Source organism: Dichomitus squalens (assembly GCF_000275845.1).
Source record: "Dichomitus squalens LYAD-421 SS1 unplaced genomic scaffold DICSQscaffold_19, whole genome shotgun sequence".
Lineage (NCBI taxonomy): Eukaryota > Fungi > Basidiomycota > Agaricomycetes > Polyporales > Polyporaceae > Dichomitus > Dichomitus squalens.
In genome coordinates, this window is record NW_006766901.1 from 95,145 (window position 1) to 115,101 (window position 19,957).

Sequence of the window (19,957 nt, forward strand, 5' to 3'; positions counted from 1 at the left end):
TCTGCTCGTGTACTATAGCTATGCTTCCGGACTCTTCTGGTACTGTCTAGGACAATCTGTACTACTCCAGAATGGTCTAGACAGGTCTATGCCTTACTCATTTATTACTCATCCTATGGTGCGATACGTCGCAATTCTTTCGTCGTTGTATTATTCATCGCACTATGGTACATGTGACTAACCACTCTTCGATTAGTCATGGACACTTCTCTGTAGTATATAAGGACTTCAGATTGCGTCCTCCCTCTTCAGTCTTTCCTTACTGACTGAAGAGTGAGTACTTCGTTATATCTACCTCTAACTTGTAGTTACTTACTTGATCCTTTGTAGTCTTGCTTCGACTCTAGGTACAGTTCGTTGCTGCAATATAGTCTTTCCTTACTGACTGAAGATCTTGCTTCGACTCTAGTCGGATCTAATCTTTGTCTTCACAGCCCCGAGTTTATCATCTCTCGGCATCCTGAGATACAAGCAAAGTTACATGAGGAGCTGGCAGCAGTTAAGGGTGAACCAACCTATGATGACTTCCAGGCGCGTCTGCCTTACCTCGAAGCCGTCTTGCGAGAGACGTGAGTTTGCCTGTAAAGCTCCCATGATTGAGACTACTCAACTAGTGTCATTAGACTGCGACTGTACTCTGGCCTTCCGTACATCGAACGTGTTGTGACTGTGCCCGACAGCATCCCTCTGGGAGAACCTGTCAAGCTCTCCAACGGCGAGGTCGTGAGCCAGATTCCGGTCCTTCCTGGCCAGGTTCGCTCCACTTATATGCTAATAGTATTGCATGACTGACGAGTAGAAACTAGGTGGTCGTCATCCTATGCATCGCGATTCATCGTATGGACTCCGTGTGGGAAGATCCCGATGTCTTCCGACCTGAGCGCTGGCTGAAGGACCTTCCTCCGAGCGAGAAGCTCTGCTCCGGGTGGGCGAAAACCCTTGCCTTCAGTGACGGCCCTCGCAATTGCATTGGTTATCGGCTTGGTGCGTGGTGTTCATCCTACACGCCCAATTGTGCGGCTGAGTTCCCTTCTTGTTTCTGCAACAGCCATCTTCCAGTACAAGGTCATCCTGACCATCAGTAAAACGTGCAAGTTCTGAAAGTCTTAAAGTTCTTAATTGCGCCGCCCGCCAAATTGCGCCGCGCCTCCAGCGGCGTCCAGCGTTCGGTTTCGCTCCAAACTTCTTGGGAGGCTTTCTATCTATTATCCCTCTTGGATCACAATATTGATTGAGGCTTAGGAGGTCATACGCAGCCTGTGTACCCCGAACAACAGGAGTTCTTAACTGAGGTCTTAGAGCTCTGAGGTGGCGGTGCACTAACGCCCATGAATTACTGTAAAGGGTAGGTCTTAGAGCTCTTAAAGGTCTTATTCGGTACTTTAAGACCTTTGCACGTTTTTCTGATGACCTACCTCTTGGAGAGGTTCAAGTTCGAAGAGGCTGCCTCCCAGTGAACGTTGAGCTTCTTTGACTCGAGGTCAGGTGTAAATGCACAGATGGAATGGTATATGATTTCGGACTGTATAGGGACGCGGCTATCCATCACAGTCGAGGTCATGTCCATTCCTAGGTAATCGCGAGGTGCGGTACAGACTCCTAGAAATTGAGATCACCTCAATGCTTCTGGATTGCATTTCTGCGATCCACTTCCTGCTATGGTCTGATAGAAGTCTCGAGTGACGAGCGAAAGTGGTGTGTCCGGGCTGTGAACTGCTACAGGGCAGCAGTGCCCCCGGTCAGGGGGCTTATTCTTTGCTGCAAGAGTCGCATTCTCTCCGAGGACCAGGAAGCTCGTGACAGTAGCTGACAACTTTGAACATGTTCGGGGCTTGGGAACGTAGCGGCGAGTCGATCCGGACTTTTTGGGGGGTATAGGGACAGCCTGTACGCAGCTCGCTTCTCGCAAAATGGAAGGAGGTTGACACCTGGCTCGTTAGACGAAGTGCACAGGATATGAGCGGTGGAGGATGGAGAGTGCGTGGCGTTACTCACTGATCATAGTGTCCCCGTCGTTTGCGCGACCTTTAGTCCCGATGATGGATTAGCTCGGGGGTTCCGATCCGTACAATGCGGTTCCTCCTGGCAAATGGTAGTAGTCCGGACACCATGAATAGAGCACACATGCCCTTAGCACGAGTCGAGCCACACAAGAACGCGTACTAGCCCTTGAACTTGAAGTTGGCGGCGATGTGCCAGATGGCGGAACTCCCGCTCGGCATTCAGTAGTGCAACTTGAAGCTGAATGTATCGATATTAAAGGAATCTTCACTAACATGAGGAGTTTACAGCAGTTGAGTTGGGCAAAACTTCGCTTCCGGGGCCGCTCACTGCCACCCGTTGGAACTTGGCAGGGCCGCAGTACAAATATACCTGAGCCGTCCATGATGGGCGCCTATACCCACGTGATGCAGACAATCGCACCGGCCAGCAGCCGGAGCGAGACTCCTACTTAATAACTACAATCTGCCTCGACCTTGATCCCACTGGCACGCAACGTGAGTGCTCAGCTTCTTGGAGCGTTGTCCTCTACGCCCACACCCCACCTCGGCTTCCTCGACGATCGCGTTCGTCCTGTTGAACGGGGACCTCTATGCGGACGACCTAGTAATACCCTTCCGCGCGAGCACGTAGGACGTTTCCTCGAGTCGGTCAGAGCATGCCCCAGCCCGCCGCTGAGTTTCGCGTATTCCTCTCTCCGCCGCCGTCGTGGACTTCATGGCACCAACTTCGCCTTGCCCCGCTCCCCGATTCCCTGGCCTCTCCTCGTGCCCACCCGCTGCCCGTGCCGATGCTAGTGTTCGTTGAATGTGACGTGCCAAGGTCAAGATCCGAAGTATCTCGAAGTTGCCATCAACTTCACGAAAGACGTCTTTGTATCGTCCTTGATATATTCCCTGACTTCTCAAACTGTACGTAGTGCACCCTGCTCATATTTTCCTTCTCGGCTGAGCGAGTCTTGGCGTGACTTGTTTTTACCTAGACTCATCGTGAAAGCGGTACCGATGGTGTCGAAGAACAAAAATACTCTCATGCCGATGCTCCAGGAGCGACGGTGGATGATGGCTGGGAATGGGGCAGAGTGAGACGACAAGCCGTGCGACATCCTGATGCTCCAGTGGGTGCTCGAGGAAGCGCGTGCGAACGGGAGGCCTTTGATTGTCGAGAACGTGCTGCTCGTGGATTTTGACGCGATCCATACGCTTAGTGGGTATGTCTCGAACGCGACTTGTCACTGGGTTGAAGTGGTGACTAACGTTGGCGCTGTTGGACGCAGGCGTTCACACATGCGTTATACAACCTTGCCGCATATATCTAGTACATGGAGCCGCTGAGAGAAGAGGCGGAGAGCGTCATCTCCGCGGAGGGGTGGATCAAAGCGTTGATAAGGAAGTTGCGCAAGCTCGACAGCCTCTTCAAGAGTTTATACGTCTGACCGACGGCTTTTTCCCGTACGTCACTAGTTCAGCTCACACGGCTAACCACCACATGCGCGACATGAGAACTGAGACGCCTATACTCTACTACTATGCAGTTCCAATCACCGTTCAATTTGAAGGCCAGACTCAAGCAGAGCATGGGGATTTCTGTTGTCGTCTTTCATCATACAACCTCAGCCTCACCGCACACAGTCAGCGATCCCGAAGTGGCAACGCGTACGCGGACTCTCGATGGCGTCACTTTACATTTCGATGTTTCGAGTAGCGGCATGGGTCTACCTGGATACACGCAACAGCAAGATGTTGGAAGCCTGTTGCTAGTGGGTCCCCCTGCTCGGTCGGTCACAGATGAACCTGACGTGCCTGCACAGGACATGCCGGTGGCATAGTGTAACAGTACTGGCAATACTCTGCCAGCCTCTATCAATTGATCTTGTTTGGTTGTCGACAGCTATGATAGGTGTTGATTGGACGCATCTTACTGAACACTAAACGGCAGTTGCATCTTGCGCCATGTCATCCGAGACGTAGGCTGAATGTCGAGCCCTTCGCCAACGGGTAAGGAGGCGTGCTATCGTTTGCGTGTGGCCCGCCGACTGGGCCTTGGCTAGTGTCTGGCGGCACGGCGTATCGAATAAAGAACTGCGAGAGGGGATCTGGGGCATATAAGACGCATACACTGCAGGCCGGATTGTTAGATCGCACAGATTGTAAACACAGCTTTGCCTGCTTCGAGTCTATGTAGATTGAACCTGAGGCCTGAACCCCGACATCCCCGATCGGCGATGCCGGCCCTCAACAGGTATGCAGTGCGCTCAATCACCGCTCATGCAATCATTGATATTCCCTCTCGTCACAGTGTTCTAACGTTTCTCCTGTACGCTTCCCCTCGTGTTGATGAGTCACAGACAACAACAGCAGATGTCTTTAGATCATTCCGTCTAGATCTGGCCGTGTGCGGTGCTGCAAGCTATATGCAAAGCGATAGATCCTCGAGGCTGATGAGGTGACCATCGAACTCGCTTGATTTGACAGATGACGACGACGTTCAGCGATGAACCTAAATTGACCAGCTGCGCTGCACTAATGACGCTCGCCATTGCACAATAAAGATCCGTTGCACGTTCTTATCGGTCTGATCTCTCCCATCAACCTAGCTCGTGACAATGTCCGTCTATGACGACTCACTGGGTGTGCTCCTTATTGGCACTGTTGCTCTTTCTGCGTGAGTCACACGTCATTCGTAGTCACCCTGCGGGCGTGGTTTCACTAGCACCATTTCACCACAGGTGTTGGGGAATTGCTTCCATACTGGTCTTATCCTACTTCCGAGATGTGAGCGGGGATGAATGGCCCTTGCGGTTTGTGGTGCGTTAGCTTCTGTCTCTTCACGTTTCTATAGAGGCCATGTAATACCCGGCAAAACACAGATTCCACTCAGTTGGTGCGTTCAGACTTGTTTAGAGTTGTATGTACCCATTTGTTCTCCAGCTCAACGCGCTGTACCAATAGGGTGTTCATGACCACAAAGCTGGGGTTCTTCGGGTTAGCAGCATATCAAAACATGGTGACCCATCGGAAAGATTCTTTCGCACAGCTCTTTGTGACTCATACCGAATGGTGAGTGGTCTGTTGTGGGCATCACTATGACTCCTGATCTCCCGATTAATCAACAGGCCTCTGCTGGTACCGTTGCTGTTTTTCTGTATGTCTGACACTGCTGAAGGGGGTACAGACAGCTGCTTCCCTTTCAGTGCGTGGGCAATCACTCGCATCATGCACGTTTACAAGCTCACCACGTCACTACATAGATCGTGACGTCTGTTTTGAATCGAATGTCAGTATCAATTGCTAAGATGATGTGCGATCGCTGACCCTCTACGTAGATTGTTGATACGCCGGTTGTACAGCTGTGAGCGTGATTTAATGTCTGCTCGAGCGGTACCTGGTTGCTAATGTATCTCGAAGTGAGCAATGGGAAGAATGTGGGACTGATTGGGATCATGGTGGGATCTCGGCCTTGACAACCAGCGAGCAGCTCTTTTAACTATCCCTAGATTGCTCTGGCAACCGTTGTCGACGGTGAGCTACAAATGTGACTCATAAGGCAATTGTTATCTAAGATAGGTCAGCTTAGGTTCCAAAATACGTGAGGGCATGTTTCCCTCGTGTTGTCCTGAAAATGACAGGCCTCCGCACAGCCATTCTGGTCTCAATGTCTCTCAAAGCACCTTGAGTCTGTGATACACTCATTGATTTCCCTTTTGCAGGATTCAACAGCGGTCGCTGCTTACCTTGTCTGTCCCAGTAGGTTCATCCACAAATCATGACATGCCTTGTGTCGAAATGCTACACAGGACTATGCCTGGATAGCCCTGTTCATAGCCACAGTAGCCATGGACTTTCTCGATGGGGTTGCTACCTGGCATTATTTTTATCGATCGGGTCTTTCTAACACGGAACGGTGAGCCAGTCCGAGTGTGACGAGTTGGACTACTCTTACCTATTCGATCAGGATGAACACCGTCCTGAGGACGATATGCCTTTGTGTTGTAGGCTCTGGTGAGCTCGTTTAGTAATTCATGCATGGCCACCCAATTGAGAGATTCTCGCAAGCGATCACGCTTGCGTGAGTGGCAGAGATACCTATTTGAATCTCATATCGATCTCTGTTGAGGCTTTCCCGATAGGCTTTACCTTGGCATCTGTTTGATCCTCGTACGTCACCCTACAGCAGGCATAATTCGGGCCTTGTATTCATTATGTTCTCCAAGGCTGCCTTCATGCAGGTCAGGACATTCCTGGCATGTATGGTGCTCACCATCGCAAGCTGCAGTTCGTACTGAATGCTGAGTTGGAAGAATTTGACTACTAAACTACTGCTTTACAGTTGACTTCGTTGGATACATGTTGCTGTTCGTACCAGCCGCTTCTACCCTCAAAGTTCAGCACGGGACTGGAATTGAACACCCTTACCGCCACGCAGGCTCAACCACCGCCCATTTTTCAAGGCTAGCCTCGAACAAAGCCTACAAATTTCTGACGTCATCTTCCGCCATCCAAATGTAACCTCATCACAGGGAGTTGGGGAATGCGAACGGGTGGCATCTACACAAGCCAATGTGAGCGTCACCTTGAGCGCCGTTACCTCGCCGAGCGGCGGGCACTTTTGTCGAGATGCACAACAAGTAGGCAAGTTGCCCCTTGCGATCATACAGAGATGAGCCTTGACATTCCGACATAGGGAATGCTGACGAATCCGTGTAACTATACAAGTATATTTGGCGCATGCATTGTATCTTTCACTAACTCCTGGAGTGGATGTCTGATAGTGTCGTAACCAGAGCGTCAGCTCTATTCATATAAACTCTTGCCTAACAGTGTGCCAGCATGCCAACCCGTGTGACTCGCCCACTTCAATCGAAGACGCTGAGATAAGTTTCAACAGCAAGCTGAGGGGCGTCCCAATGAACCTATTTAGGATGAAAATCAGTCGTGGCCAAGGTATCTATCACCGGGACCTACAAAATGGTTTATGCCCGGAACGATCTTAGTCTCCACCCAACCGCCCCCAGCAGCGGCGTCGTCGTCTTGGACAGACCACAAAGCGACGATGCCGAAATTGGCCGTGGCATCACCCGAGAACGCGAGAACGTTCATGCGAGGGAGAGCGGCACGGATGTCCTTGTTATACAACGCATCCTTGTAGCAAGCTCGCAGCTGCGGCGGAAAGCTGACCACTATGAGGGTATCGCCGCCATTCGCAGCGTCGATGTTCGTCATCTCGCCAAGCTGATCTTGTCTCATGGTGAACACGCTTGGAACGCGCTTGACGGTGGGTAGGACGTATTCGAGCACGTTCGGGTCCCGCGTCGAGAGGTCGCCATGCTCGAAGTAGGAGGTGATCCACTGAACAAAGCCGGTTTGACGGTACCGGGCAGGAATACTAGTGTCGATCTGGGGAGACCACGACTGCGAGGTAAGAGGAAGGCCCAGGGCGATAGACGGCGGCTCTACGAGGCGATTAGTCAATGCGTCCGTGTGCAGACAATTTGGATAACCTGGCATACCTTGCAAAAGTAGTGCGCGCAGGTATTGTCCTAATGTTTTCTGAGTGGGAGTCGGGTACGTTTGTAGGTCCGCTACCAAAGCGACGGCGAACGAAGCACCCAGCGACCAACCCAGAATCCCGATACCACCGGTCTTCCCGTCAGAGGTAGGAGCCGGTAAGCTGTTCTCCTGGATGAACCGCTCGATGAAGGTAGCAATCTCCAGCCCCCGCGCCCGTAGAAAGGCTTGTTTGTCGGAGTCGGAGCCGTTTCGGAGCGCGTTCAGTTCGTGGGCCGTGTACGGCGTTGACCCATTGTAATCACGACGCGTAACAGCTACAAAGCGGATACCCACGGCGGGGGAAAGCGCAATAACCTTCTGGAACACAGCTGCAACATTCGTAAGGCGGGGTGCCCTCGAGGTGAAGATCGTCCGGACTCACGACTATGATAACCCATGCCATGAATGGCGAAGATGGTGGTGTACACCTGTTGTTCGGGTGCGCCGCTGTCCAGATACCCAAGCTCGACGCCATTCCCGAGGCTTAGGGAGGAAGAAATGTGCTCTTGCGACCTAATGTGGCGTGCAGCACGCGTAACGTGAGCTGTCGAAGAATGGAGCCAAAACAGAAAGACATTCACTGACACTACGACTTCTGGTACCGACATAGTCGCCTTGGTAGAACAAGACCGAAGGATCGGGATAGGAAGAGCTGGATGGATGATCACTCAGCCAAGGGTGAGTGGGCGATGAGCATGCGAGACTGCGCCTAGAATTTATATCCAACTTGAGTTGGTCGGCGCGATTCGCCTTGAGTGCTTCAGCTACCAGTTGCAGGGATGAAGCCGATGGCAACAATTCGCCGCTATGCTTCGGAGTCCCAAGTTCCAGCGCTGTGGTATCGTGTGTATATGTAACCCCAGCTGTACAAGATCAGAGCCATCAGAAACGACTACCACCCACGGTGCTTCACCAAGATCGAGGCGAACTGTGAGTCGGGACACGAAATCAAGACAGTATCATCATCCTGTCTTCCTAACAATGTGAACCGAGTGCCGCCTCAAATAAGGCGACGGACTAGAACTGGGTTAGTTAGCACAATCGTACTGTTGTGGGCAAGGCAGTGAACTTACTTATCGAGCGGGCGCCCACACGGATACATATGGCCAACTGACGGCCTACCAACACCCGGAGTATACGTCGCTGATTCGCACATAACGATACCACCCGACATCATGCACACGATACGATGATTGCCGTCCCGAACAGGTTTCGCGTCCACTGATTATAAAATTGTGCAGTAACACGCATTACATTAACTGCATTACTTTTGCATGAATCCTTACATAAAGCATGGACGTGTCTAGACGTCTAGATCTTGCCGATGAGCAAATTGCGGATGTTCTCGCGCGCGGTGATACGGACGGTGTGGTAGAACGACCAGTAGTCAAGCGTGGACGAGAAGACGTCGGCAAGGCCAAAGGGCAACATGAGCGGGATCCAACCTGCACACATGACGAAGGGGACACATCAGCGACCACGCCCAAACACGGACACTACAACATGCAGGGACACGACACGTACCACGCGCATACTCCATAGCGAAGCACCCCTCGTGCATCTTGTACTGCTTCACGTGCCCCCGAGGCAGATGGTGCACCTCGCCCGGACGGTAGCGCTCCATCTCGAGCTTCGGCGGGTCGAACGCCCACTGCTCCCCGACGAGGATATTGAAGTAGTCGTCCGCGGTGTGCATCCCCGTGTGGCCCTCCGTGCCGAGCGGCGTGCCGAAGATGATGAGGTACTCGGTGATGCTGGCGTGGATGATGTACATCGCGCCCATCGCGCCGCCCGCGTTGTTGAGCACCCACTCGGACGAGTTCGTGTTGAGCGCGATCGCGGACGCGGGGTACTCCGCGGTGAGGTTGGAGACGATGTACGGGATGATGGCGTTGATATCGTCCGGGTGCGCCTTCACTGCGTCTTGCGCGAGGGCGTGGAGGGCCTTGGGGTCGAAGACGTACCAGCGGTCCTGTGAATAAAATCGAGAGTGAGCATCTATCTGAAGTGCGTGCGGGTGCTTGTATGCAAGAGGGCACAGGCTAGACCGGTGACCAAATGTTGTATGGTAGAGCTGCGCATGGTGAATTTCGTGTACACGGATGGGAGCGTTCTCGCGCACGACCTTCCATGTTTCATCGTGACGCACGTAGAGCGAGTGACAATGTTCGTTGAGTCGTGTGTTTCATGACCTGTGCTGGGCCACCGCCAACTGGCCGCGCCCGTTACGGGGCTTCGCGCGAATACCTCCGCAACTCGAAAACAAAAAGCTCCGCGCAAATGATTGCATTCAAGCGGGAAAGCTACCACCCCTTGTAGGAAACTCGATTGACGTGTTAGATATCACGGCATCCTCCTCCTTGTCCTGTGAGGATGACAGATTCTCGTCCCAATGCGTCTTACAGCCATACGGAGTGTGTGCAAGGGAAACAGAGAGGAGGGTGTACATACCTTGATACGGTCGAGGAAACTGCAAGTGACGTAGACAACAAATGCGATCACGGCCCGTGTCGCCCATTTCCGCAGCGTCGCGGAGGCGTCCGGTGCTTGCGCTGCCTTGTTTCCAGACTTCTTGGAGGTCATGTCGTGCACCGAGCTGGCTGGCAGAGACGGTGAGAGGGAGCCTGGGTAAGAACCGCAACCAGGCAAGGATTTATACGACCGCCCTGCGCTCACGTGGGACGATTCGCGTCTCGCGAGATGCGCCATGATTGGACACTGGCCGCGTCGCGGTCGTCAGCCAGAATGACACTTGCTTGGAGCCGAACCAACCCGTACCCCCAAACCGGACCAGGCGCTTGGTGCATAGCTGAACCAAACCCGGTGGCGTGCTAAGCGGGGGCCACGTTGCGGGAGCGCGTCTTTCCGGATTGGTGCATGTACTGTCGTCGTGTCGTGCTTCCGACCTCCCGTCATCTCTCCTCCCTCCTGCCTCTCGCTTGCTCGTAACTGGTCGTTTGTGACGCGATAGCTGGCCTCGCGAGGCACTACACCACCCAACCACCTCAGAACTTGCGTTCGCGAACGACTTGCACGCACATTCTTCACGAGAAACCACACCTTCTTAGTACCACCACACACTACGCACCATGGCTCCGCGTTCGCCCAAGTCCGGTCCCTCACCCTCACCCGCACCCCCGACATCCGACACAGACGCGGCACCTCCGCTGCCGCCAAAAGACGACTCGAGCGTGGCCCACAGGTCGAGCATCGACGCGCTCTTGGTCCCCGTGGCTGGCGAGGAGCGCGAAGAGGTCAAGGTCAACAACGCGAGCGTGGCAGACATGAAGCATGCATGCGACGACGCCCTCAAACGAGTGCGTATTTCCTTGCGCCCGTCGTCTTTATTCTCTCCCCAGACTGCGGGTGGTTCATAGCGGGGTATGTGCTGTTTGACGGCCACAACCACCAGCGTGTTTGCGGCATAGGCGCACGGGGCAGCGGGGCCCCGCTATCGTGCCCTGGAAGACACGAGACCCTCTGCCCGCTGCACCCTAGGCACATTGAACACACAGCACACCGTAGACGTGTATCATGCCCATTATTGCTCTTCGAGGGTTATGATCGCGTGCGTCGCAGTGCGCATATTGATGTAGAATGGAGGCGTGGCCAGCCGCGTGCACCACAACGTGTCCTCGACGATCACCAAATTTCTACCCACCTGCCATATCCGTGCTCTATCGAAGCAGTCGTTCTGTTGTAGTTTTCTGCTTTGTGCGGCAAGCGTAATAGTGCTGATGCGTTGTTGCTCTGCAGTTCCTCTCCCGACCGGATCTTTTCAAGCAAATCCACACCCACACCGACGTCCGGCTGGCCCTCGGTTGGCTTTCTGTGCTCATAGCAGGCGGTACAGGTCTCTATGGCTGGCGTGTACCATTTGAGCAAAGCAAGCCCGCGGTATGGGCAGGTGTCATCTTGTAAGTCTGTCCTCCGTTAACTCTTCCCTCTTGTTGCCTCGAGACCGGGTATCTCGCGTCTCTGTAAGACGGTCATTCCATCCGCATTCTTGTTTGTTTTCCACCTCCATCCTGGACCTCTTGCACTCAATCCCCAACGCCGTCTTCAGAACCGAGGTGGTCGTGTGGGCAGATGTGGGCGAGCGCTTCCCTTATCGTCCATACCATTCTCGCGGTCATGTACGCGATCACTTCCATGCCAGGACGCCTCTGCGTCATTAGCACTGTCACTCGGCCCAAACATCATCCCAACAGCGCAAGGTGGCTTGCTGCGACGAGCCAGGAGGCTCCATTCGTGAGGGGGCTGGCGGAACGAACTGCACCCGTTACCACCCTTCTCCCGCTTGGCTGTGTGCCTGTGCCCTTGCTTCTGCGGACGCATCGCTGACGGAATGCCCTCTGACAGATACGTGATCCTCACCATCACCCAAACACTGTACGCGTACTTCATCGAGGGCGACACCGTGTTCGTCGGCAGGCGAAAGACGTTCGACAAGCGCGTGCGTATCCCTTCTCTTCGCTCTTCACCGAGTTCCTCTGTCCATGTCTACCTACGTGGCTCACCGCACACGGCACGCCGCATGCAGATCGTGACCGAGCGGATAACCATCACCGCGAAGACGACGCCCTCCACCCCTTCATCGCCCCCCGGCTACGCGCTCGGGCTCGCGTACGTCCGCTCGGCGTCGGGCGGGAAGACGCTCCTCGGCAAGGGCCGCGCGAGCGAGGAGCGCAAGTTCACGGAGTTCTTCGACGAGCGCGGGGTGCTCGACCAGGAGCGGTTCGAGCGCTGGGTCGGGCAGGTCGTCGGGCGCGTCATGGACGGCAAGGCCGAGTGATCGTGGCCACGGTCGCGGGAGAGGTTTCGCGTGGGCTGCGGGCTGCGCGCGCGACGGACGTGGCTTGGCTTGGGTGCGTTTTGGGGAGGTCTTTGCATTGCCTTGGTGGATGGATCGCGGGACTGGGGATCGGGAGAAAACGCGTGCGTGCGTGCGTGCGTGCGTGCAGCCTGGGTGGGGTATAGGTTATGGGTCAGTATGCGCTCGGGCGCGCCATCGGTGGGCGGTCTGTGTATATGTATATGTAATTGTCCATATTATGCTTCCTTCCTCTCCGCCTCAGACATGTTGGCATGGTGTGAGTGCGGGGTGGGTGGTTCATTGGTTCGGCCCAGGGGGCTGGATGGGATGAAGCAAGGTCTTGTTAACGGTACCGTGACTGATGTACATGTCGATGGACTAACGCGAATGTCGACTGCGAGCAGTGGACGTGCGTTCAAGTTTTGGTACAGGTTGGGTAAACACTCTGTTTTCGCCTCCGGTGTCCCTACTTGCTTTCCTCCTCCCCGTCCAGCTCCTCGTAGTGCCGGAAGATGCCGTTGCTGTACTTGCGCCGGCGGTCGCTCGCGAGGTACTCCTTGATCCCCTTCTCGCCCCTGACGCGCTCATGCAGCGCAAACACGTTCGCGTACTCCCCGCCCTCTTTCAGCTGCGCCATCCGCCTCGGGAACGCGAACAAATGCCCGTCCAGGACCTGGAACAGCACGAGGTCCGCCGTCGTCGTCTGCCGTCCGACCAGATACACCTTGGGAGCGTCCTTGGCCGTCTCGGGGTTCGTCGCGAGCACGTTCTCGAAGTGGCTCAGCCAGCGCGGGAGGCGGTCCTTGCGGTAGAGCGCCGCGGCGCGCGCGGCCTCCGCCTGCTGCTCCTCGTAGTACAGCGCGGAGGCGACGGGGTGGTGCACGTCGTGCGCCTCCGTCTGCCAGTCGAGCGCGCTCAGCACGAGCTGCGTCACGCTCGCGCGCTCCTCCTCGCCCCGCTCGAGCTCCGCGTCGCTCAGGTCCTTGATCTTCGCGCGCCCGTCGGCGGTGAGCGTGTTGAGCTGCGAGCCGTGCGCGCCCGCGAGCGCGCAGCGCGGCGCGATGAGGTGGAGGATGGCGCCGGTCTGGGAGACGACGCGCCCGGAGGGGAGCTGGAGGGCGGGCGGGGCGAAGTGGGGCGGGGCGCCGATCTTGGCGGCGTCCCAGAGGGTGGGCATGAGGTCCGCGTGGTGCTCGGTGTAGGGCACGCCGGCGTACTCGAGCGCGAGGCGGACGTACTCGCCGCGGCCGGGGATGCCGGGCCACTGGTGCGGGTAGCAGGCGGGTACGGGTCAGGGTTAGTGTGGGGTCCGCATGGCATTATCAATGTCGGAGGGCGTGGAGGGGACGCACGTAGTAGAGCACGTAGTCCTCGGTGCGCTGCTTCTTCTCGGGGCGGCTCATGGTGGTGTACGCGAGGGTCCTGCGGGTGAGGAGGGTGGATTGTTTTGCGGTGCTCGGTGGTAGCAGGGAGGCGCGTGCTGTGGAAGCTCGAAGCAAGTTGGCAAGGACGGACATGTCGCGCGAACGCGGGAGGCCGTCTTAAAGACAGGAGGACATTGGCTGACGTCATTGCGCTGGGTCATATGGGATCGACTGCAGGCCTAGGGCGAACGAAAGCGATGCTGCGCTGATGGTGGGATTGAGTTTGTGTCTCGTGGCTTACTCAGTCGACGAGACCGCTTCGCACGTTTGACAAACGACATGGAAATACTGCGTACGCTGACATCCTCAAAGTGTGGTTGCGTACGTTTAACGGGAGATAGAAGTAGATGCATTCGCTGGAGCTCGTATCTCAAATTCGTAATGCTTCAGATTGCTTAGAGAAACAGACTACGCCTTCCTCGTTTTGAACCCCTACCGGAACAGCAATCACTCAGCCGCCGCCTTCTGGTACAAGCCGACCTTCATCGGCATCGACGGCTTGGGGTCGTCACCGACAGTCGGAAACCTGATGTTCGACAAGTTCCACTTGATCTCCTTCCCAGAGGGCGCGAAGGTGAACTTCGCCAGGAGAAGGCACAGGACGACTTCTGACGAAGACAAAAGAGCATCCGGTGAGTGCTCGTCCCAGACAGAAAGAAGCAAAAAGCAAAGAACGCACTCATCTCGAGCTGCGAGAACTTGAAGCCTCTGCAAGACCAAGACACCCGTCAGGACGTTCCAAGGGTTCACGGAGAGGGAGGGTGCCTACATGCATGCGCGCGATCCGCCCGAGAACGTCATCCTGTCATATAGGAATGATCGTTTAACGAAATGATCCAGCGACGCAGAGAAAGGCTCTCACAAGTTCGCATACACGCCTGGGATCTTCGCCTGGGCGACGGACTCTGGGAGAGGGGACAGCCAACGCTCAGGCTTCCACTCCATCGCGTCCGCGCCCCAGATCGCCTTGTTACGGTTGGCAGAGAGGATCCCGACGGCGATCGTCGTGTCCTTCGGGACCAGAATCTCCTGTATCATCTTGCCGTCCACGCCTCTGATCGGCTCCGAGAGGGGCAGTACGACGTCACGCCGGGACCTTACGAGCAGTCGGCAACGATAGTCATCACCAAGTTGATAGAGGAGGAGATGGAACGTACTCGCGGAAGATCTGGGTGACGGGGGAATAGCTAGATCGTAGAGTATGAGGATGAACAGTTGCAGTTGCTAAGACATGCGGCCACGACTCACAGTCGCAGAGTCTCCCTGCAGACCGCATCGAGGTACGGCAGGGAGACGAGCTTGTCGTAGTCGAAATGGTCCTGGTCGTCGAACGTGCTCAGGATCTCGTCGCGCAGCTTCTGCTGGACGGAGAGATGGTCTCCGAGGAGCATGAGCGTCATGGCGAGCGCGTTGGATGTCGTGTCCATTCCTGCGAAGATGAACGTGCTAGAAGGGCGGGTCAATCAGCTTCGTCCGTATGATATGCACGATGCGATAGCGCGGACGTACGAAATTTGTGCGATGACTTCTTCTTCGGGAAGCTTGTCCTCATCCGCTACCGCGATGTTTGCTCTAACTGTACGCATAGCATGAATTCTGCCCGTGGCACACAAAAGAAACAACCCACGCACTCAGGATACTCATGATATCACGCCCCTCCCCGACCTGCCTTGCGACCGCTTCGTCACCGAGCTCCAGAGCGCGGAGCTTGCCCCTATAAATCTCGACGGACCGACGGTGCATGGTATCTATGAACCGCTTCACCTCGTGCACCCCGTCGTGCGGGAACAGCTCGACGAGCTTCGCGCGGAAGGCGGCGGTGCCGAACTCGGGGAGGTACGGCAGGATGCGGCGGAGGTGGTTCATCTTGACCAGAGCGGGCCTAGGATATCAGTGAACACGATCCCAGCGCCGTGGGTGAGCGGAGAAGAACCTACCCGAAGGACTTGATGACGGCCGCGAACTCGTCCGAGGAGTCGGAGACGAGGGGATCGAACGAGTAGCCGAGGCCGGCCTGACCTATCAGCTCGAGCGCGGTGCGGCTCATCCAGGTCAGCATGTCAACTTCGACTGGCTCGTCGTGTCCGCCGATGCGGTCCCCGATGGCCTTCTGCAGCTGTCGTCACCACACCAATCAAATCAGCACTCGCATGGCAGGGGGCGGGGTCGGTGGACGCAGACCTTGCGGCATACTGCGTCGAATATTGGGATGATGCGCCGCATGTGGTTGGGGGAGAAGACCGGATTGAGCATCTTGCGTTGCTTGCGGTGGTGATCACCTGCGTATGGCGGTCGTCAATGCGACAATCTTCATCGGCCTTGCAATGGGCATACGGACCCAAAGTGGCCAGAAGTCCCGGCCCGAATCGCAGACGGTTGAACCTTCCGGAAAGGTTTAGAGATGATACTATGTGGGCTAACGACACGGGAGACCCACTTGATGTACCATGCGCCCTCTTCGTGGATGTTCTGGTCCTTTACCACGATGTGGTGCAAGGCGATGGGGTCAAAAACGTAGAGCATCCGATGCCAGTATAGGACCGCAATCAGCAATTGATGGACGGCCGACAGTACTCAGCACAAGAACATACCCCGAACGGTCCATGGAGCTTCACGATGCCGGGATAGCTATCCGTAAGATGTTGGATGAAATCCCAGCCGTTCTTGTTGAGGATCTGCTTCAGGTTTCCTAGGGAGCAAGTTCGAGATCAGACAATCACTGCATGCGAAGACCCTGAACGCACCGTAAGGCCAAGATCCCGAAGGAGGGCCTGGAATATTGTCGAGAGGCGATCTAACGAAGAACTGGCGGAAGTACTTCCATAGCACCCAGCACACAACACAGGTCACGGCGGCCTGCAGAACTTGAGAGGACATAGAGAGGACGAGAGCTCTGTTAGAGGGTCTGCAGACCGTTGCAGGAGACTGAAGTGAGGGTTCGATTATATAGAGATGTGCTCATAGCGCGTCCACAGTGCCAAATCAGGTAGATATGAGGCTTACCGTGTAGGAGCAGTCGATGAAGCCGTAGAAAGGGCTCGATTGACCCGATTGACTAGCTGCGGCGAAGAAGCGCGGCCTGGACAAGCTTGTCGGATTTCTTCGGTTCGGACAAAGCCTACTCGGATTGTGCACACGATGGCCGAAATCCTATAGACCCACGCACGGCCTTCGATCTCGGACGCAATACGTCCTGACAGCATCCTGCCGTGGCCGGAAGTGGCTTTTCTGGCTCCCGGATGGAGTCTTGTGACATTGTCTTTTTCGATAGACGCTGCGGAAGAGAAGATGGTCATGACATAGTACCTTGAGTCAATGACTCTCAAGAGCCCATTCAATCCCACAACGGTCTCGCCCGGTGCCGTGGTGGTGAGGAAGCGCCTGTCAACCTCGAGATCAGTCGACTCACGCAACTACCCTGTTCAATCCGGCAAACGTCAGTGAGAACGACTCACCACACATCTGGAACGCGGGTATACCGACTTGAGTTCTGCAGGATTAACCTTCATATAAAACTAGTATGTCGACGCTCATAGAAGATATGCGAACGAACCATGATTGTTGCACAAACATTGTCACCTCCGACATCCACCTTTGAGACCATCGTTCTCATGCCTTGAGTCGGTGAGGAACATCAGATATGGCACTGTCGCAAAACTTTCGGTCGTGCCGGAACGTGGTGAAACTCGGATGCCACATCCATCGCTGTGATCTGCCAAGATCGTAGACGGACTGAAAGAGTCGGGAGTCTGTTCTATTCTCCCACAGCGAAGCCTGACTCTGGGTGGATATCAATGGTTACTTGTGCAAGCAAGTGGAAGTGCCGATCAAGACCAGTGCCAAGACAGGGGTGCATTGGGTCACGTGTGTTAGGCGCACACACTAGCCCGCTTGGAATGGCAGCAAACTTGCGACTCGGTCCAATCTCTTCCACCACCGATTACTCGAGACTCAAGGTCAGATTATACATTTGCTAGTCACTGGCAGATGGGGTTGCTCATATGAGTGCCGATCTGACAACGTAGGCGTCCCAGCAACGCGACAGATGATTAGCCGCCACTCTGACTCTACGCTGCCCTTCCCCGAGTTCGCGTCGTCGGTGCCTGCAGCAGACCGTGCTGTTCTCGCTGGGCTCAGCCGCGACGATATCCGAGCCTTGACGCTGAGAAAGTCGAAGGAGTACCGTCTCCTCTCCTACGCTATGCTCTCTATCCATAACGCTGCCGCACCGATCAACACGCTTCCCACCGAGCTGCTGATTAGAATCCTCGGACAGACGTGGCAAGACCGACGAAGTGTCCGTCTTACGTCTGTATGCCGGAGATGGCACTCCATATACCTGTCCGCGCCTCAGTTCTGGGCGACAGCGGTCTCAAACCTGTCTTTCAACTACGCGAAGACCGTGATGGTCAGAGCTAAGGACATCTCGGAGGTGACACTACCCTTCGAAGATGTGGCTGTTCTCCTCGAGAGGTCCTCCCCATGCCTCATTCATTTGGACGTCGACCAACATTCCACAAACGTCGCCATCCCCGTCTCTGTTCTTCCCGTCGAGTTGTCTGTCCATGCATGGCGAATCAGTTCTTTGTCACTCTTCGGGACAAGCAAGCTACTACCAGACCTTCCTCGTCTGTTAGAGAGGAGCATTCCAGCATTAGAGACACTGAGAATCGTTATCGAAGACGAAGACGAGAAATTAGAGCATCTCGAACTGACAACCTTACCCCGCTTGCCTGCTCACAGTCTACCTCACCTACGTCAGGCGCAGGTCACCCCAGGGGTATTGTTCCCTCATTTCGCGGTCAAGTCGTTACGAGATGTCTCCTTGCACGGCTTCTTCGTTCCACTTCACCTGTCGCTGGAAGCCCGGGATCTGCTGCAGGCGCTGCGCGTCTGTCCCCATCTTGAGACCTTACATCTCAGCGAAGGCACGACTCCACAGGAATGGCCCACCCCGGATCAAGCTGGTGTTGTGCACCTCCCCTCACTGAAGAAGCTCGAGATCGATGACGAACCGGGCGACGCCGTCATTGGGGCGCTCAACGCTTTGTCTGTTCCTCCCACTGCGCTAATCGTTATCGGTGCAATTGAGACAACGAACCTCCCCGACTTCTTACCTCGTCATCTCTTTCAAAGACACCCGTTCGATCACGTCTATCTACGCGTGAATGGGAACAAGTCGTGTAGATCGAAGTGCTTCACAAATAACTCTCGACAGCTCTGGGATCTAGACTTCAATTATACGGGACCACTGGTCGATCTTGGCTTGCCGGACTACTTCCAGGCCGTGCACGTTACCCATCTGGAGGTGTCCGATGCATGGGATAATGGGCCATGGAACGCCAGAAGAAACGGCGTTGATGACTGGGTTGCTGCCTTACAAGCCTTTCCTCATCTGATCGACCTTTCCGTATGTGGATCAGACGGCCCCAATCTCGTCCTTCCGGCGCTTGTTGGATGTACGGCCTCTCCCAGCTCTACGCACTTACCTTGTGCCGCTTTGACGAGCATATCTCTCGGTTGGAAGATCACTGCCCCGGACGATCATCGAGATCGGCCGACGAACCTCCCTAGAGGATGCGACACGGCCATGTACCGTTTGTGGGACGTTGAAGAACGCATCCGACGGAGGTGTTCAGCGATGCAGTCCATGCTGGAGCAGCGTGCATCGAGAGGGGCACCCAAGCTGCATGCCCTTGAATTCTGGGAATTCGAGACAAGGAGGTGGGGGCTGTGGCGAGATGACTATAGTGTGAGGGATGGATGGGAACTCATCCCTGCGAGTCGTCGTGATGACACTAGCTCTGCTTGTCTTGCTCGGCTTCGAAGCCTTGTCGGTGGGCCAGTTGTTTATAGAGGCTATCTGCTGGAGAAGTAGCATCAAGTAGTAATCGAGGTTCTAGCTGTACATATGGCTCTGCTTCATGAAGGAAAATGATCTGCTTACAACAATGCCAGGGATGTTGCCCAGCATGTTTTGAGGGCGGAACGCAGTCGATGCGGTGGCCCATGCTGGAACGGTCACCACCCTTCAACCCACTGTAAACCATAGTTTCAAGCTCCCGAGGCCTAAGGGCAGCCAATAAGTGGGTCCTTCGGGCGCACAATATACCTCACTTGGCGTGCTTCGGCCAGGCCCGCATACGCCTTCTTCGTTTTGACACTTA

General features: G+C 55.2%; 8 protein-coding genes across 8 annotated transcripts; 3 read left to right on the top strand and 5 right to left on the bottom strand.

Annotated features, from left to right (window-relative positions):
- Positions 1-198: 198 nt before the first annotated feature.
- DICSQDRAFT_170956 (cytochrome P450) lies at positions 199-1,101 on the top strand (the record flags this gene model as incomplete). Its single annotated transcript, XM_007366588.1, has 5 exons — positions 199-215; positions 435-569; positions 624-753; positions 807-984; positions 1,049-1,101. The coding sequence occupies 5 exons, from the start codon at positions 199-201 to the stop codon at positions 1,099-1,101; spliced, it is 513 nt and encodes a 170-aa protein (XP_007366650.1).
- Positions 1,102-2,534: 1,433 nt separating this feature from the next.
- DICSQDRAFT_137347 (uncharacterized protein) lies at positions 2,535-3,694 on the bottom strand. The gene is made up of 4 exons (XM_007366589.1): positions 3,536-3,694; positions 3,278-3,452; positions 2,984-3,211; positions 2,535-2,912 (listed from the first exon to the last, which is right to left on the bottom strand). Exons 3-4 carry the CDS (start codon positions 3,104-3,106, stop codon positions 2,592-2,594), a joined length of 444 nt encoding a protein of 147 aa, XP_007366651.1. The 5' UTR covers positions 3,107-3,211; positions 3,278-3,452; positions 3,536-3,694; the 3' UTR covers positions 2,535-2,591.
- Positions 3,695-6,856: 3,162 nt separating this feature from the next.
- DICSQDRAFT_170957 (uncharacterized protein) lies at positions 6,857-8,158 on the bottom strand (the record flags this gene model as incomplete). Its single annotated transcript, XM_007366590.1, has 5 exons — positions 6,857-6,913; positions 6,966-7,453; positions 7,511-7,879; positions 7,933-8,063; positions 8,136-8,158. 5 exons carry the CDS (start codon positions 8,156-8,158, stop codon positions 6,857-6,859), a joined length of 1,068 nt encoding a protein of 355 aa, XP_007366652.1.
- Positions 8,159-8,861: 703 nt separating this feature from the next.
- Positions 8,862-10,133, bottom strand: DICSQDRAFT_147751 (C-8 sterol isomerase; the record flags this gene model as incomplete). The annotated part of the gene is made up of 3 exons (XM_007366591.1): positions 8,862-8,995; positions 9,075-9,522; positions 10,002-10,133. 3 exons carry the CDS (start codon positions 10,131-10,133, stop codon positions 8,862-8,864), a joined length of 714 nt encoding a protein of 237 aa, XP_007366653.1.
- A 506-nt stretch (positions 10,134-10,639) lies between these two features.
- Positions 10,640-12,345, top strand: DICSQDRAFT_62725 (uncharacterized protein; the record flags this gene model as incomplete). Its single annotated transcript, XM_007366592.1, has 4 exons — positions 10,640-10,867; positions 11,307-11,467; positions 11,913-12,006; positions 12,094-12,345. 4 exons carry the CDS (start codon positions 10,640-10,642, stop codon positions 12,343-12,345), a joined length of 735 nt encoding a protein of 244 aa, XP_007366654.1.
- A 487-nt stretch (positions 12,346-12,832) lies between these two features.
- DICSQDRAFT_62518 (glutathione S-transferase C-terminal-like protein) lies at positions 12,833-13,769 on the bottom strand (the record flags this gene model as incomplete). The annotated part of the gene is made up of 2 exons (XM_007366593.1): positions 12,833-13,630; positions 13,719-13,769. 2 exons carry the CDS (start codon positions 13,767-13,769, stop codon positions 12,833-12,835), a joined length of 849 nt encoding a protein of 282 aa, XP_007366655.1.
- A 468-nt stretch (positions 13,770-14,237) lies between these two features.
- DICSQDRAFT_62710 (cytochrome P450) lies at positions 14,238-16,667 on the bottom strand (the record flags this gene model as incomplete). The annotated part of the gene is given in 14 exon segments (XM_007366594.1): positions 14,238-14,398; positions 14,470-14,498; positions 14,560-14,592; positions 14,653-14,886; positions 14,948-14,977; positions 15,039-15,236; positions 15,300-15,366; positions 15,422-15,672; positions 15,728-15,906; positions 15,972-16,069; positions 16,129-16,172; positions 16,228-16,363; positions 16,378-16,479; positions 16,535-16,667. The coding sequence occupies 14 exon segments, from the start codon at positions 16,665-16,667 to the stop codon at positions 14,238-14,240; spliced, it is 1,695 nt and encodes a 564-aa protein (XP_007366656.1).
- Positions 16,668-17,835: 1,168 nt separating this feature from the next.
- DICSQDRAFT_181240 (uncharacterized protein) lies at positions 17,836-19,668 on the top strand (the record flags this gene model as incomplete). Its single annotated transcript, XM_007366595.1, has 1 exon — positions 17,836-19,668. The coding sequence occupies one exon, from the start codon at positions 17,836-17,838 to the stop codon at positions 19,666-19,668; it is 1,833 nt and encodes a 610-aa protein (XP_007366657.1).
- Between the last annotated feature and the right edge of the window lie 289 nt (positions 19,669-19,957).